The sequence below is a fragment of the Kalmanozyma brasiliensis genome (assembly GCF_000497045.1).
Source record: "Kalmanozyma brasiliensis GHG001 unplaced genomic scaffold PSEUBRA_SCAF3, whole genome shotgun sequence".
In the NCBI taxonomy this organism is placed as follows: Eukaryota; Fungi; Basidiomycota; class Ustilaginomycetes; order Ustilaginales; genus Kalmanozyma; species Kalmanozyma brasiliensis.
In genome coordinates, this window is record NW_015961970.1 from 1,751,789 (window position 1) to 1,762,828 (window position 11,040).

Consider the following 11,040-nt stretch of genomic DNA (forward strand, 5'->3'; position numbering starts at 1 on the left):
GCGTGTTGAAGCCGCTCTCGCCTCCTGTCTGCACATCGACGTGCGGACGTTTCGCGGAATTGAGCGGTCCAGAGGCTGGCGACAGGGAGCGAAGCCCATTCACTTCGTCCTTCGTTGTTGGTGTCATGTCCCGTCGTCCATACCCTGAAGGCGTTGGAGTGGGCGTGCGTGATGTCCTGGAGGCAGCTCTTTCGCCTGCCTCGAGCGGTGCTTGGTTGTTGGTGCGCTCGAGCGATCTCGACTCTCGCTCCGTGTCATCCGTTCCAGCGCCTGAGTCAGCCGAGGTGGCTTCCGCCGGGGCCTCGGTGGTCGCCTTGGCTGGACTGGTCGGGAGATCGGTCACGTCGGTGCCGGCAGCTCGCGCTTCGTAGACGCTGTCGCTGGGGATCGCGCTTCCTTGACTGCTTCCTTCCTTGGACATCATGGCAAAGTGCGTGCCTCGCCCCTCCACCGGCGAGCTTGGTTTGCTTGCGTCCCCAGGCGGAATGAGGACATCCTCTGTGTTGAGCACAGCGGCTGCAGCGCCGGCGCCTGGCACAGCGTGAGCGGAACGCGTGTCATCCGAGGGCGGCAGCATCAGTGACGGCGAAGCGGATCGCTGGTCTTCGGAAGAAGCAGTGCGGTATCGGTCGGACGGCTGCGAATAGAGGCTGGCCGGTGGAGGAGAGCTGGGGGAAACGTGAGAGCTGGGGATGGCGGTCGGAATCTTGAGGTAAGACGGGAGTGCGGTCAGCACGCGCTGGGATCCTTCTGGCTCGTCGCCGCCCTCCCCCATGTTCAGAGGCTGGGAAGAAAGCACGGGGCTGGAGCCGCCCATGGGGGGAGAGGCAGCGGGGTTGGTGCCGATGCTGATGCCGATGTTGGGGAAGAGGCTGGTCCCTGCTACGCCAAAGAGCGGATGGCGGGTGGGTGCTCTCGAAGTGGCGCTCGGAACCTGCTGAGGCTCCGAGCCTCTGAGACTACTCGCGGGTGCGGCCTGTGCTTCGAGACCCGAAGACGAGACTCGCAAGCCGCTCGAGACACCGACAGAGGCATGATGGCTAGGCAGTCCGGATGCATAGTGAGCCTGCGTGGCGACCGAGGGGGTTGGATGCGGTGAGACGTAGTGACGAGGATCAAAGCCGCCTGGAGATGCTGGGAGGGTGATGCCTTCAGTGAGACGGCGGGTGCGAGGATTGGCTCGGATGGTGGTTTCGATCCCCGAGCCGCCGGAGGGATTCGAGATCTCGTGGCTCGCAAAGGAGCGGTGCTTGTCGTCGGTGGGTGATGCCGCTAATGGAGAAGGAGAGAATGCTGCGTCTGAAGGGAGTTCGCGGCCTTCCTTGACGGTGGCCGGCGTGTCGGTGGTGTTAGCAGCAGTGGTGGAACCTCTCCTTTGGTTGGCCAAGAATCCGGTCACGCTACCGCTACGCGACCGATCTCGTTGAGGCGTGGTAGCGCCGTCATGACTGCTGGCACGTCCAAAGAAAGAAGCTGTTTTCGCCAACCTAGAGCCGGAAGGTGGACGATCGGTGATGGGACGTCCGGACACCGCGCCATTGGCTTGTGATGACGGGTGGCTGTGGCCCGGCTGGTGGCTGTGATACCGCTTGAAGCCGGGGTCGACATCGGCGTCCGTTTGTGCGGCGGCCGCGTTGTCGTCGGGCTTCGAGTTGGCGTTTCCCATCTCTGCAGTGTGTCTAGCGAAGCCACTACTGGGTCGTGTCCGTTCTCGCTTTGCTTATGTCTCTGTGAGGGAGTGCTGTGGTAGCATCCAGGAGGTAGCGAGCGTCTAGGCAGGGACGCGGTGGGAGGAACGTTGTAGGTAAACGGCCGGCGACGTGAGCCGAGGACCGACGGGCAGGGTGGTATGGCTTCCACGACTTGCTGGAGAGGGTATTATCACGGATGCATGCCGACAATGCCTCAAATGACGTCTGCTGCTGAGGGTAGGAGCGGCTTAGAAGGACGAGCGTATGCTGTTGTGTAAGGTGTATGCGACAGAGAGGCAGGCGCAATGCGGGCTGCTAGCTGGCGGTTGGCCGAAAGAGGTGGCGTGATTGCGGGAGAGCGTGATGAGATCGTGTTGAGCTTAGGGAGACGAGACAAGGCAAAGGGCCAGTAGAACGATGAGAGCGTGGTGGAGGAAAGAGGAGGAGGAGGAGTGATATCGAAAGACGGTGTCGATAAGGAGTTGCTTGAGCGAAACCCCGCACAGACTGACTGGCTACTGTAGCCGATTTGGATGTGTGCATGGGCAGCCGCGAGTCGAGAAAGTTGGTCTGAAAGGTGTCCAAAATCAAGCTTCTGTTGCTCCAAAATCGGGCTGCACAGGCATGCACCTCGCCTAAAGCCAGCCAGCTTTCCACTCGCGCACAGAGTCAAAATGGCGGTTTTGGCTCAGTCATGTCTGGAAAAGCCACACACGACCTGCGCTAAAATATGTGATTTTCGCTCTGCAGGGACACGAGCCTCGAGGCTTGAGCTTCCCTCTCGCGCACAAAAAAAGGATGACCTCGAACACCTGTGGTGATCTAACAAATGTCCCGATTTCTGAACCATAGAGAGACCCATCAACGCTTGAGGGTGAACCACAAGGAGACAACCTAGACAGCAGGACACGGATCTCGACAGGCTGGAACGTGGGGGATTGAGAACGCTGGATTCGCAGGGCGACGTTGCCGTGACGGTCGTGAGCAGCAACTGTCTCGACTTTGAGTTTTTGGCGGCGCGTTGAGTCAGAATCGGTCGGAGAGTGCGTCATCGGATAAGATTGACAGCCGTCATCCTTGTTCGGCAACGGCTCCTCGTCTGGCGCTCTCCACTTCGGCTCTTCTTGCCGCCGCTTGCTGCCCGGGAACCTGGGCGAAGTGATGCAATCAATGGCTTGACTTGACGAGAAGCGTGGCTGAGCTGACGAACAACAGGCTTCACAATGACGCTGGTTCAAAGCACAGCTGATCGCCTTCGCCCCGTACCACCACCACCCCTCTCATACCTCTACACAATGTCGTCCGCCGATACCGCCGCAGCAAAGAAGGCCGCTGGCCAGCTCCAGCAGGACCAAGCCGATCTCAACAACTCGCAGGACCAAAAGCAGAGCGGTCACGCAGAGTTCCAGCAGGGCACGGGCATCGAGAACGCCGACAAGGAGACCGGCGCATCAGGGTAAGCCCAGCTGTTCCATGGTCGAGACCATGCTGCATTCGCTAACACCCTTGCTCCCACTTTAACCGCATTCTCATTCCAACCGTCGATAGATTCGGCAAGGTTGCAGGAGCCAAGGACTACGTCAAGGACCAGGTCTCAGGCGGAAAGGACAACTAAGCTTTCAAGGCATACGAACAAAGCTCCTCGCAATCTGAAGCCGAAGTAGCAGCAGCATGACACCAGATCGCGGTCTGATCGACTGAGACAGAATCTGACGGGTTGCGAATGCGTGCATGCATAGAGTACAGATGAGGACAGATGAAAGAGCGAGAACGAGGTGAGCTGGGCACACCAGCAGGTAGTGTCGGTACAGTGAGATGCGCGGTTGCTGCTGGGATTCCGTTCAAGGATCGACCTCCATACTTGGGAGGGCAGTGTCGATGCCATTATCGGTGAGCGGAGCGGCACCAATGCATTCGCAAGCAGCGCAAAGCCCACGCGTCCACACCTGCCGCTCCCAGTCGTATCCACCAGCTCGATAGCGTGCGATCTGCTCCTTGGTGACCCACGATGCACTGAGCCACGGGTCCTCGTAGCCCGCCGCACCCTTGACGCCTTCGAGTCCTCCCAAGGCTGCCGGCGCCTTGTGCACGTCAAAGAGCGCACTCGCGTCATCGAGATATGCCAATGGCCCTTCAAAGTCGAGAAGCATGTCGACAGACCATGGTCTTCTGTCCAGAGCATCTGCGGCGCCGCTGCCTCCGTTCGCCGAGATTTGTGCTGCCTCTTTCTCTCGTCGCGCTGCCTCGAGGTCCTGCAGTCGCTGCTTTTCTTCCCGTTGCACCCGTCGCTTACGTTGCTTTTCCATGATCTCGTCGGGATCAGCTCCCGTCTCGAGCTCCCGCATCATCTCGAGCCGCTCCCTGTCGCGCTCCTCACGCTCGACCTCTTCTTGCTTGCGTACTCGCTCTGCGCGTGCCTTCTTTGCCTGCTTCTCCTCTTCATCTACACGTGCCTGTCGATCCGACTCTTGCTGCGAGATGCTCGCCGAGCTGGCGATCGCGGATCGATGTGCTGCTTGGTACTGTTCCAACTTTGCGTTGGTCCGTGGCAGATCGATCTCGTGGATGAGGTTGAAGGTGATCTCTTCCACTTCTTCGAGATAGTCGTTGTACGCTTTGAGATCGACAAAGTCATCTTCGCGGCGATTGAAGAGCTTGGCGACGGTGCGACGGACTGCCACCTCTCGCTCCACGCCAAGGTCTTGGAAGGTCTGCGCTGTGAACTGAACCTTGGACACCTTCTTGCCGCACTCTGGACACGGTGCTGGTCCCAGCGAGAAGATGCGGTCAATGCAGGACTCGCACATCTTGTGGTAGCATGGACTGACGAGCAGCCTCAAGCGAGGATTGAGGTAGCGATCGGTCTTGCATTGCGGACACTTGTCGTCGGAAGACGAGAACTCTTCGATGCGGCGTGATTTGTCAAAGATGGCTCGAGCACCTGGGGCAGCAGGGGCGTTTGGTCGAGAGGGTCCGCCAGGTCGGTTTGTTGTGGTGGACGTCGAAGGGCGACCAGAGCCCGTCCTCCTCATGGTCGACATGGTGGAGCTGAACAGGCGTGGTGGACCCCTGCTGTGTGGTTGAGAGACGCAAAGGATGATCGGACAGAGGTGGAGGCTTGAAAGCGCAGCAGCGCACGGCTTCGTTCTGAGCTGAACCCTGAGAGATCACGTGCGCCAGCCAGGAAATTTTGGTGCGAGACGTTTTCCATTTCTTCTCAGCATCAGAAGATCAACGACAAAGCCTTCTGCCACCACCATCATCTCTGCTCGACATGCAGTATTCTCCCGATTTGACCGACTCAGACTGAGGCCGGAAAGGTCTGAGTGTCAGCGGCGACTCAGCCATAGCACGATATTCAGATCGCCCGTCGTCGACACTACCGACAGCACCGCCGTCCATGCTTGCACCTTGCTCTGACCCTCGATACATCTTTGAGTCTCCCTCGTCCCCAATTTCCGCCCGCATTCCCCCTTTCCTATCTTCTTTGTCTCTTCTCTCAATTCAACACTTCATCTCACCACCCGCAATCTCGGTGACGCCGCCCTTGACCCTTCGGTCGAGGCCCAGCAAGTCTCGCTATCAAATCTGCCCTTGCTGCTCTGCTCTACTTTGAGGCTCTTCGTGAGCTTCGGTCGAGTGGAGCTGTGAGACAGTTAAGAGGCTTCGCTGGGTGAGGAGGTGATGCACGCACGAGGCTTTTTGCGGCAGATTGATTCCTTCGGGCCTTTAAAACCATTGTCAGGAGGCACCCTCGAAAAGAGCGTTGCTGCCCATGATGTGAGGATGACCTACTGTCCCGACATGCTCTCTTATTTCCCCTTCCCCTTCTGTCACTTCACTGCTTTCGGCGCTGCGAACGGATCCCAGTCCGTGCTCTGAACCTTCAATGTAAGTCAGTCTGGCTTCGACTGCAATTTTCGCAGACGTTGGTCGCGGTGTTGAAGATGATACTTTGTATACATAGAGGAAGCAACGGCTGGTAACCTTCCTTGTGTCGGACCAGCACGAGGCATATGTCAAGCAGAGAAGATCGCTCTTGGTTTCCAAGGTCGTGACGACTCTGCTTCGAGTAAAAGGCAATGCTGAACACTGCCATCAGGCTTGAGTAGGGCCCGGAACAGCTTGTGAATCACAGGTGCTGACAACAGCCATCCGTTTCTCTGATACGTCTGAAGGCAGCGACAATCCAGTATGGCTCTCTGTAGCTCTCGAGCGACCATGGGTCTCGTGCAATGGAAGCAGATCCAGAATGAATCTCGCTGTGCCAGAATCTGTGGACATCTTGAGAAGATCTGGCGAAGAGAAAGGGTCCCACCGCTAAGCTCGGCTCTCGGCCATGTCAAGCGCCGCACGGCTTCGAAAGCGTTCATTGACGTGGAGGTGGGGCTCGTGCTTTGCTCACATGCTTGCACCACCTCCTCATCCGCAGCGATCTTGCACATCTGCTTCCGACCCTGGAAAAGGACTCCGAGACTACTCGACGATCCGTCGCTCCGAATGATGGCCACCAAAAAGGACGACTAAGCGACTGGATCTCGACACAAACCGTCAGAGGAGGTCGACGAACGAGACCGGCGCTCACTTTCGAGTTCGCATCTGATCGCCATGGACGTCGAGGGCATCAACGTGATAGAGGAGCGGCACGAGGAAGAAGAGGTCGAGTTCATCCAAGGAGCTCTGCCATCGATCTGGCACAACACACAGAATGTGCTCAGAGACCTTGGCTACCAGAGGGCGGCCGAAGAGCACGACGATCACGATGACGACGACGACGACGATCAAAGTGGTCAACAAGAAGGGCTCCGACATCGCCGCGCAGGCACACAGGAAAAGGAAGCAAATGCTTTCACATCAGCAACTTCCGACCCGACTCATAGCACACACGACGACGAAGCGGAAGAGAAAGTATGTCGCATGTGCTTCTCCTCGGAGGATGAGCTCGGTGAAGATGGCATGTCGCTAGGGCGTCTCATCGCGCCCTGCCACTGCGATGGCAGCATGCGCTACGTCCATGACACCTGTCTTGATCAGTGGCGCCGCAAATCGGCCGCTACCGAGGCAGCTCGCGTCTGCGGTCAGTGCCATGCTCGCTACCGCTTCAAGCGCACGCCCTACTCGAACCTTGTCGCTTTCGCGCAAGCCAGCCAGATGCTTCGCATCCTCTTCTGCGTCTTGATCGTCTTTCTCGCCTCCTTCCTCTTTGGTGTGCTCGCTCTGCTGACGCTCAAGACGATAGCGACGTTGAAAGCGACGCCGCTCGCCTTCGTCCGAGATGCCGCCCTTCGACCGGTGCAGCTCGATAATCGACCCTGGAACATCACTCTGCATCAAGACGAAGCCGTCGCCGACGTATGGATGCCCGCAGACCTTTTGCAACGGAGTCGCGGCGGTCTGGTGCCGCACATCGATTCCGACGTTTATGAGAGAGCCGACCTTGAGGTCTTTTCTCGCATCAGGAGCCAGGAGCTCCGCAATCCGACCTACTGGAAGAAGATCAGGAAGCCTCTGTCTACCTTTCGAGCCAACTACACAGACACCATGATCATTCGCGCGAAGCTCAGATCCGGCGAAGACGTCTCTGAAGAGCTCGAGCGCCTATCGCTGGGCCTGCCGCTGTTCCCTCTCGATGCTTGGTACAACGAGGCGAGACCAGCCCGGAGCCAGAACTCGACGGCTGCCTCCGCAAATGGCACGGGCAGTATCCCTCTGACCGGTCTGCACATACCGTCGAGTCTACCACCGACACTTCGAGAAAGACTGGTGGGAACCGACTTCAAGTTTGGCTTCCAGCTGCCGTTCCTGTCACCCAAAACCAAAGACGACGACGATCGCAAGCATTCAGACGAGGTCGACATCTGGCAGAGACAGAACATGACGATCAAATTCGTCTACGAAGAGTCGCCGGCCGACGTGTTCCCTGATCCGTCCGAGCACTTCCTGGTGCGCAGGCTCCCGGAGTGGCTTGGCATCGCACGCTTCGTCCCCTATGGCGTCGCGCTGGCCATGATCGACCGCTTCTACTTTGTCATCAGCGTGTTCCAGCCGTGGTGGTCGTCCATCGCGCGGTCGGCGCTGCAGCTGGCTCTTCTGCTGCTCGAGTCGCATCGAGAGCTCATTTGGTGTGCGAGCAAGGCGGTCGTCGCCGGGCTCATCGCGTATATTGACGTCGAGTACGAGCCTGTCCGGTGGAATCCGAAGAACGCCGTCGTCATCGGACCGGCGAGGACGAGGCGCCGACGAGCAGCTGCTGTGGCCAGAGAGCTGGTGGTCTCGTCCGCGGACAGCGTGTTTGGACCTCTATGGCTCAACTGGTGGGGCGGCTATTCTTTGGCTGTGTACATGGGCCCGGGGCAATGGATGACCACGGAACGGGTGGAGATGACACAACTCGCTGCCATCTTCGCCCCCGCCTTCACCCTCCTCATCGACGTAGCCATGAGCGGGCTGGGGTCGTTCAGCAGTCGAGCAGCCAGGTTCCAAAAGTCGCACACGACCAAGTGGACGAACGCGGATTGGGTGCATAACGAGTACTCGGCCTCCGAAGGCTATCGCCGCATGATCGCCACGCTGCTCGGAGACGACACCGCCAGTCAAGCATCGCTGTACGATCTGTGGCTCGAGACGAGTCGGTCCAAGCTGCTGCCCGGACGAACGCGGCCGTTGCAGATGGCGTTGATGTCCAGACTCGACACGTGGAAGACGGTGATGCTGCTCGGGTGTCTCGTGACGACAACGCTGGCACTGTTGGTCGCGACAAAGCTGGCGTGGGATACGACCATCTCGCACTTTGCACGACAGGCGTGGCGATCGGTGGTGGGCATCTACCAGCTCATCATACATTCGGGCGAGAGCTTCCGACAGATGTGGCGACAGACGCGAGATTCGTCGCTGTTCATCGCTCGGTACGCCGCTGCGAGGGTGAAGGCGGTTGCCGGCCAAGTGGTGCGAAGCGTCAAGCGGCTCGTGCCCGGGAATCGCGACGTCAGTGGCGACGAGCTCGCTTCACAATCCGCAACAGCATATCAGACCGCAGCGACGCCCGACGAGACGGCAGTCCCGCCAGAGGCAGCACAGCCGGAGGCGATCCCAGAGCCCCTTCTCAACGACCCCTTCCTTCAGGGCGGCAACTCGATGGGCATCTTTGGCGCCATCCTCGGCCACGTCGCCTCGATCTACGGCTGTTTGCACGCCTTTGTGTTTACGATGCGCTTCATTCTGGTCTACCTGCCCTTTGAGCCGTTCATGATCATCTTCACGCTGCTGCAGAAGCTCATCCAGGTGGACGTGGCCAACACGGAGGTGCTGGATCGGGAGGATCGTCTAGGTTGACATGCAATCGGATAGCATCTTGGAGTTTCATGCACTCGTCCGAGAGGTTAGCATTGGATGGCGATGCCGCGTGTGGGTGATGACGAGCCTGTGGGATGACTCTTTCGGCTGAGGTGTCCGAAGATGACCATTCAGGTGTGAGATCACGTACGTCTGGTCTGTTGACCGGCCTTCTTGCGCCGACTTGTGTGGTCGCATCGCCATGATCGCGTGCTTGCTTAAAGCGCTCAGCAGAGTGCAGCCACAACGAGGCGTGATTCAGGAACACCTGCTTTTGCTGGGCCGCCACTATGTGGCCCTAACAAGCCCCATTCGGCTCGCCGCGAGGCGGTCACGATCGACTTCGGACATCGAATGCAAGCTTGCCTAATACCTCGTTGTACCGGGTGATGGTCCTCCGGAGAGAGAGAAGAGCCAAAATAGCACCCAGGGTGCCGTAAAGGGTCGAGGGGTGGGGTAAGCGAGCAAGCCCAAAATGTCTCATGCTCGATGAGTGAGCCTTCGTTGCTATTTCAAATTGCACCATCGAAGAGGGATCACGAGATCTGTGGGCGCGAAGTGGTTGACGTCAGGTACCACCTTTCGGGCGAGGAACCGGGAATGGGGCGCCGCGTGAAATGGGCGGAGTCCTGGGAGCCGGACTTGCTGTTTAGCATGTTCCAGACCTCGTCCGTCATGGAGCGGATGGCGCCATCATCGAAGCTGTTGCCAAGATTGCACACCTTGTCAACCTGCTGGCTCGCGATTCGACGGTACCACGAGCGGATCAGGACGCTTTCAGGCGGGCCAGACGTCCACGCGCCATCAAGCCACTTCGGCAGGCTACGATGACGGCACGCTGTCGGGCAAAGTAAACAACAATCGCGGTGTGAAAGAGCGAAGTTCGGTCTGAAGCGGCGCTACCCCGCACGTCTCGCTACCGCTAGCTGAGCTAAAGGAGGAAGTTCATGCGCATCGGCAACAGTAAGACGAACTTCGGCTTGAGTCGGGTGTGTACCAGAAATGGAATGCCGTGAGGGATCGAAAGCGATTCTTTCGTTCGGCAGCGGTGTGCATTCGGCTGCGATCGACGCTGGACCCCGCGACGTCATCGCGACTTTGTCGGAGCGCCAAGCGTGAGGTAAAGGCTCCGACACTTTGCTCCAGCTGAGCTGATCCGGTCGTCAACCTGACGCAAATACTTTGTTGAAGGGCATTTGCTAGTGTGGCTCGCGGGTCTAGCGTCTTCTATCTAGCGTCTTCTATGTTTGTCACGAAATGATTGAAGCTGATGGTGATGTCGGTAGGAACTGCGGGCGGTACCTCGGTGCATGGGGATCGAGTTCGAGTCAAGGCCGATCCGCTTTCAATGTTAGGCCGTGGGTCTGCTCGCGTTGATCGCGAAAACCCTTGAGTCCGCAGAACCAAAGTCTTGAGGGAAAAGGAACACCAAACAAAAGGACGGTGCGAAAAGAAACGCTCGATTTAATTCAGGCTGCAAAAAGAAGTGTCGACTACACTGCCGCTCAGACACCTGCAACTGCTCTGTGGCCGCAACCGGGCTGCTGAGGTCGAGCAGACCTTCCAGCTCATCCCAATGCTCGGCGTACACACAGCGTCGAAGTTGAACGACGATCAGCGTGTCCCATCGAGAAGGGCTCGGCCTCGGCGACGGAAAGTTTATTTCGCGGGCTTGATCGACCACGCTCTAAAAAAAAACCCTCTTTGTTTTACTTCCCTTTGTCTTGTGTCCCGAGTGGAACCTGCTTATCGAGCCACGAGAAGACGACGCCGAGGGGTATGGAACGTTGCTCGGCGGGACTGGACCGATAAGAGCCTGTTCTGGCATGTTCGATCGGGACCGGAAACGCAGTCCCGAGGAAGAGCGACCGAGAGAGAGGCACGTTGGGACACGTGTAAGGCTGGCTGCACGAGGGCCACGTCGCGAATCGGGATCAGGCGTGGAAGCACGTTTTTCCATTTTGCACCGGCGAATCGGCGCCTAGCTGCGGAAGCATGTGTCTCTCCCCCCCCCCCC

The 11,040-nt window shown here is 58.5% G+C and overlaps 4 protein-coding genes across 4 annotated transcripts in view; 2 read left to right on the forward strand and 2 right to left on the reverse strand.

Annotated features, from left to right (window-relative positions):
- The window catches only part of PSEUBRA_004512 (5-AMP-activated protein kinase, beta subunit, interaction domain protein), a gene marked incomplete at both ends in the record, with an annotated part of 2,702 nt that extends 1,036 nt beyond the window's left edge, over positions 1-1,666 (reverse strand). The window contains 2 exons of the mRNA XM_059465319.1: positions 1-24; positions 144-1,666. The exon at positions 1-24 is cut by the window's left edge and continues 1,036 nt beyond it. Coding sequence (XP_059320562.1) covers positions 1-24; positions 144-1,666 — 1,547 coding nt within the window. The remainder of the gene's footprint in view (positions 25-143) is intronic.
- Positions 1,667-2,986: 1,320 nt separating this feature from the next.
- Positions 2,987-3,306, forward strand: PSEUBRA_004513 (uncharacterized protein; the record flags this gene model as incomplete). Its single annotated transcript, XM_016438032.1, has 2 exons — positions 2,987-3,147; positions 3,240-3,306. 2 exons carry the CDS (start codon positions 2,987-2,989, stop codon positions 3,304-3,306), a joined length of 228 nt encoding a protein of 75 aa, XP_016291590.1.
- Positions 3,307-3,532: 226 nt separating this feature from the next.
- Positions 3,533-4,732, reverse strand: PSEUBRA_004514 (Cdk-activating kinase assembly factor MAT1, centre; the record flags this gene model as incomplete). Its single annotated transcript, XM_016438046.1, has 1 exon — positions 3,533-4,732. The coding sequence occupies one exon, from the start codon at positions 4,730-4,732 to the stop codon at positions 3,533-3,535; it is 1,200 nt and encodes a 399-aa protein (XP_016291591.1).
- A 1,567-nt stretch (positions 4,733-6,299) lies between these two features.
- PSEUBRA_004515 (Zinc finger, RING-CH-type) lies at positions 6,300-9,023 on the forward strand (the record flags this gene model as incomplete). Its single annotated transcript, XM_016438022.1, has 1 exon — positions 6,300-9,023. One exon carries the CDS (start codon positions 6,300-6,302, stop codon positions 9,021-9,023), a length of 2,724 nt encoding a protein of 907 aa, XP_016291592.1.
- Between the last annotated feature and the right edge of the window lie 2,017 nt (positions 9,024-11,040).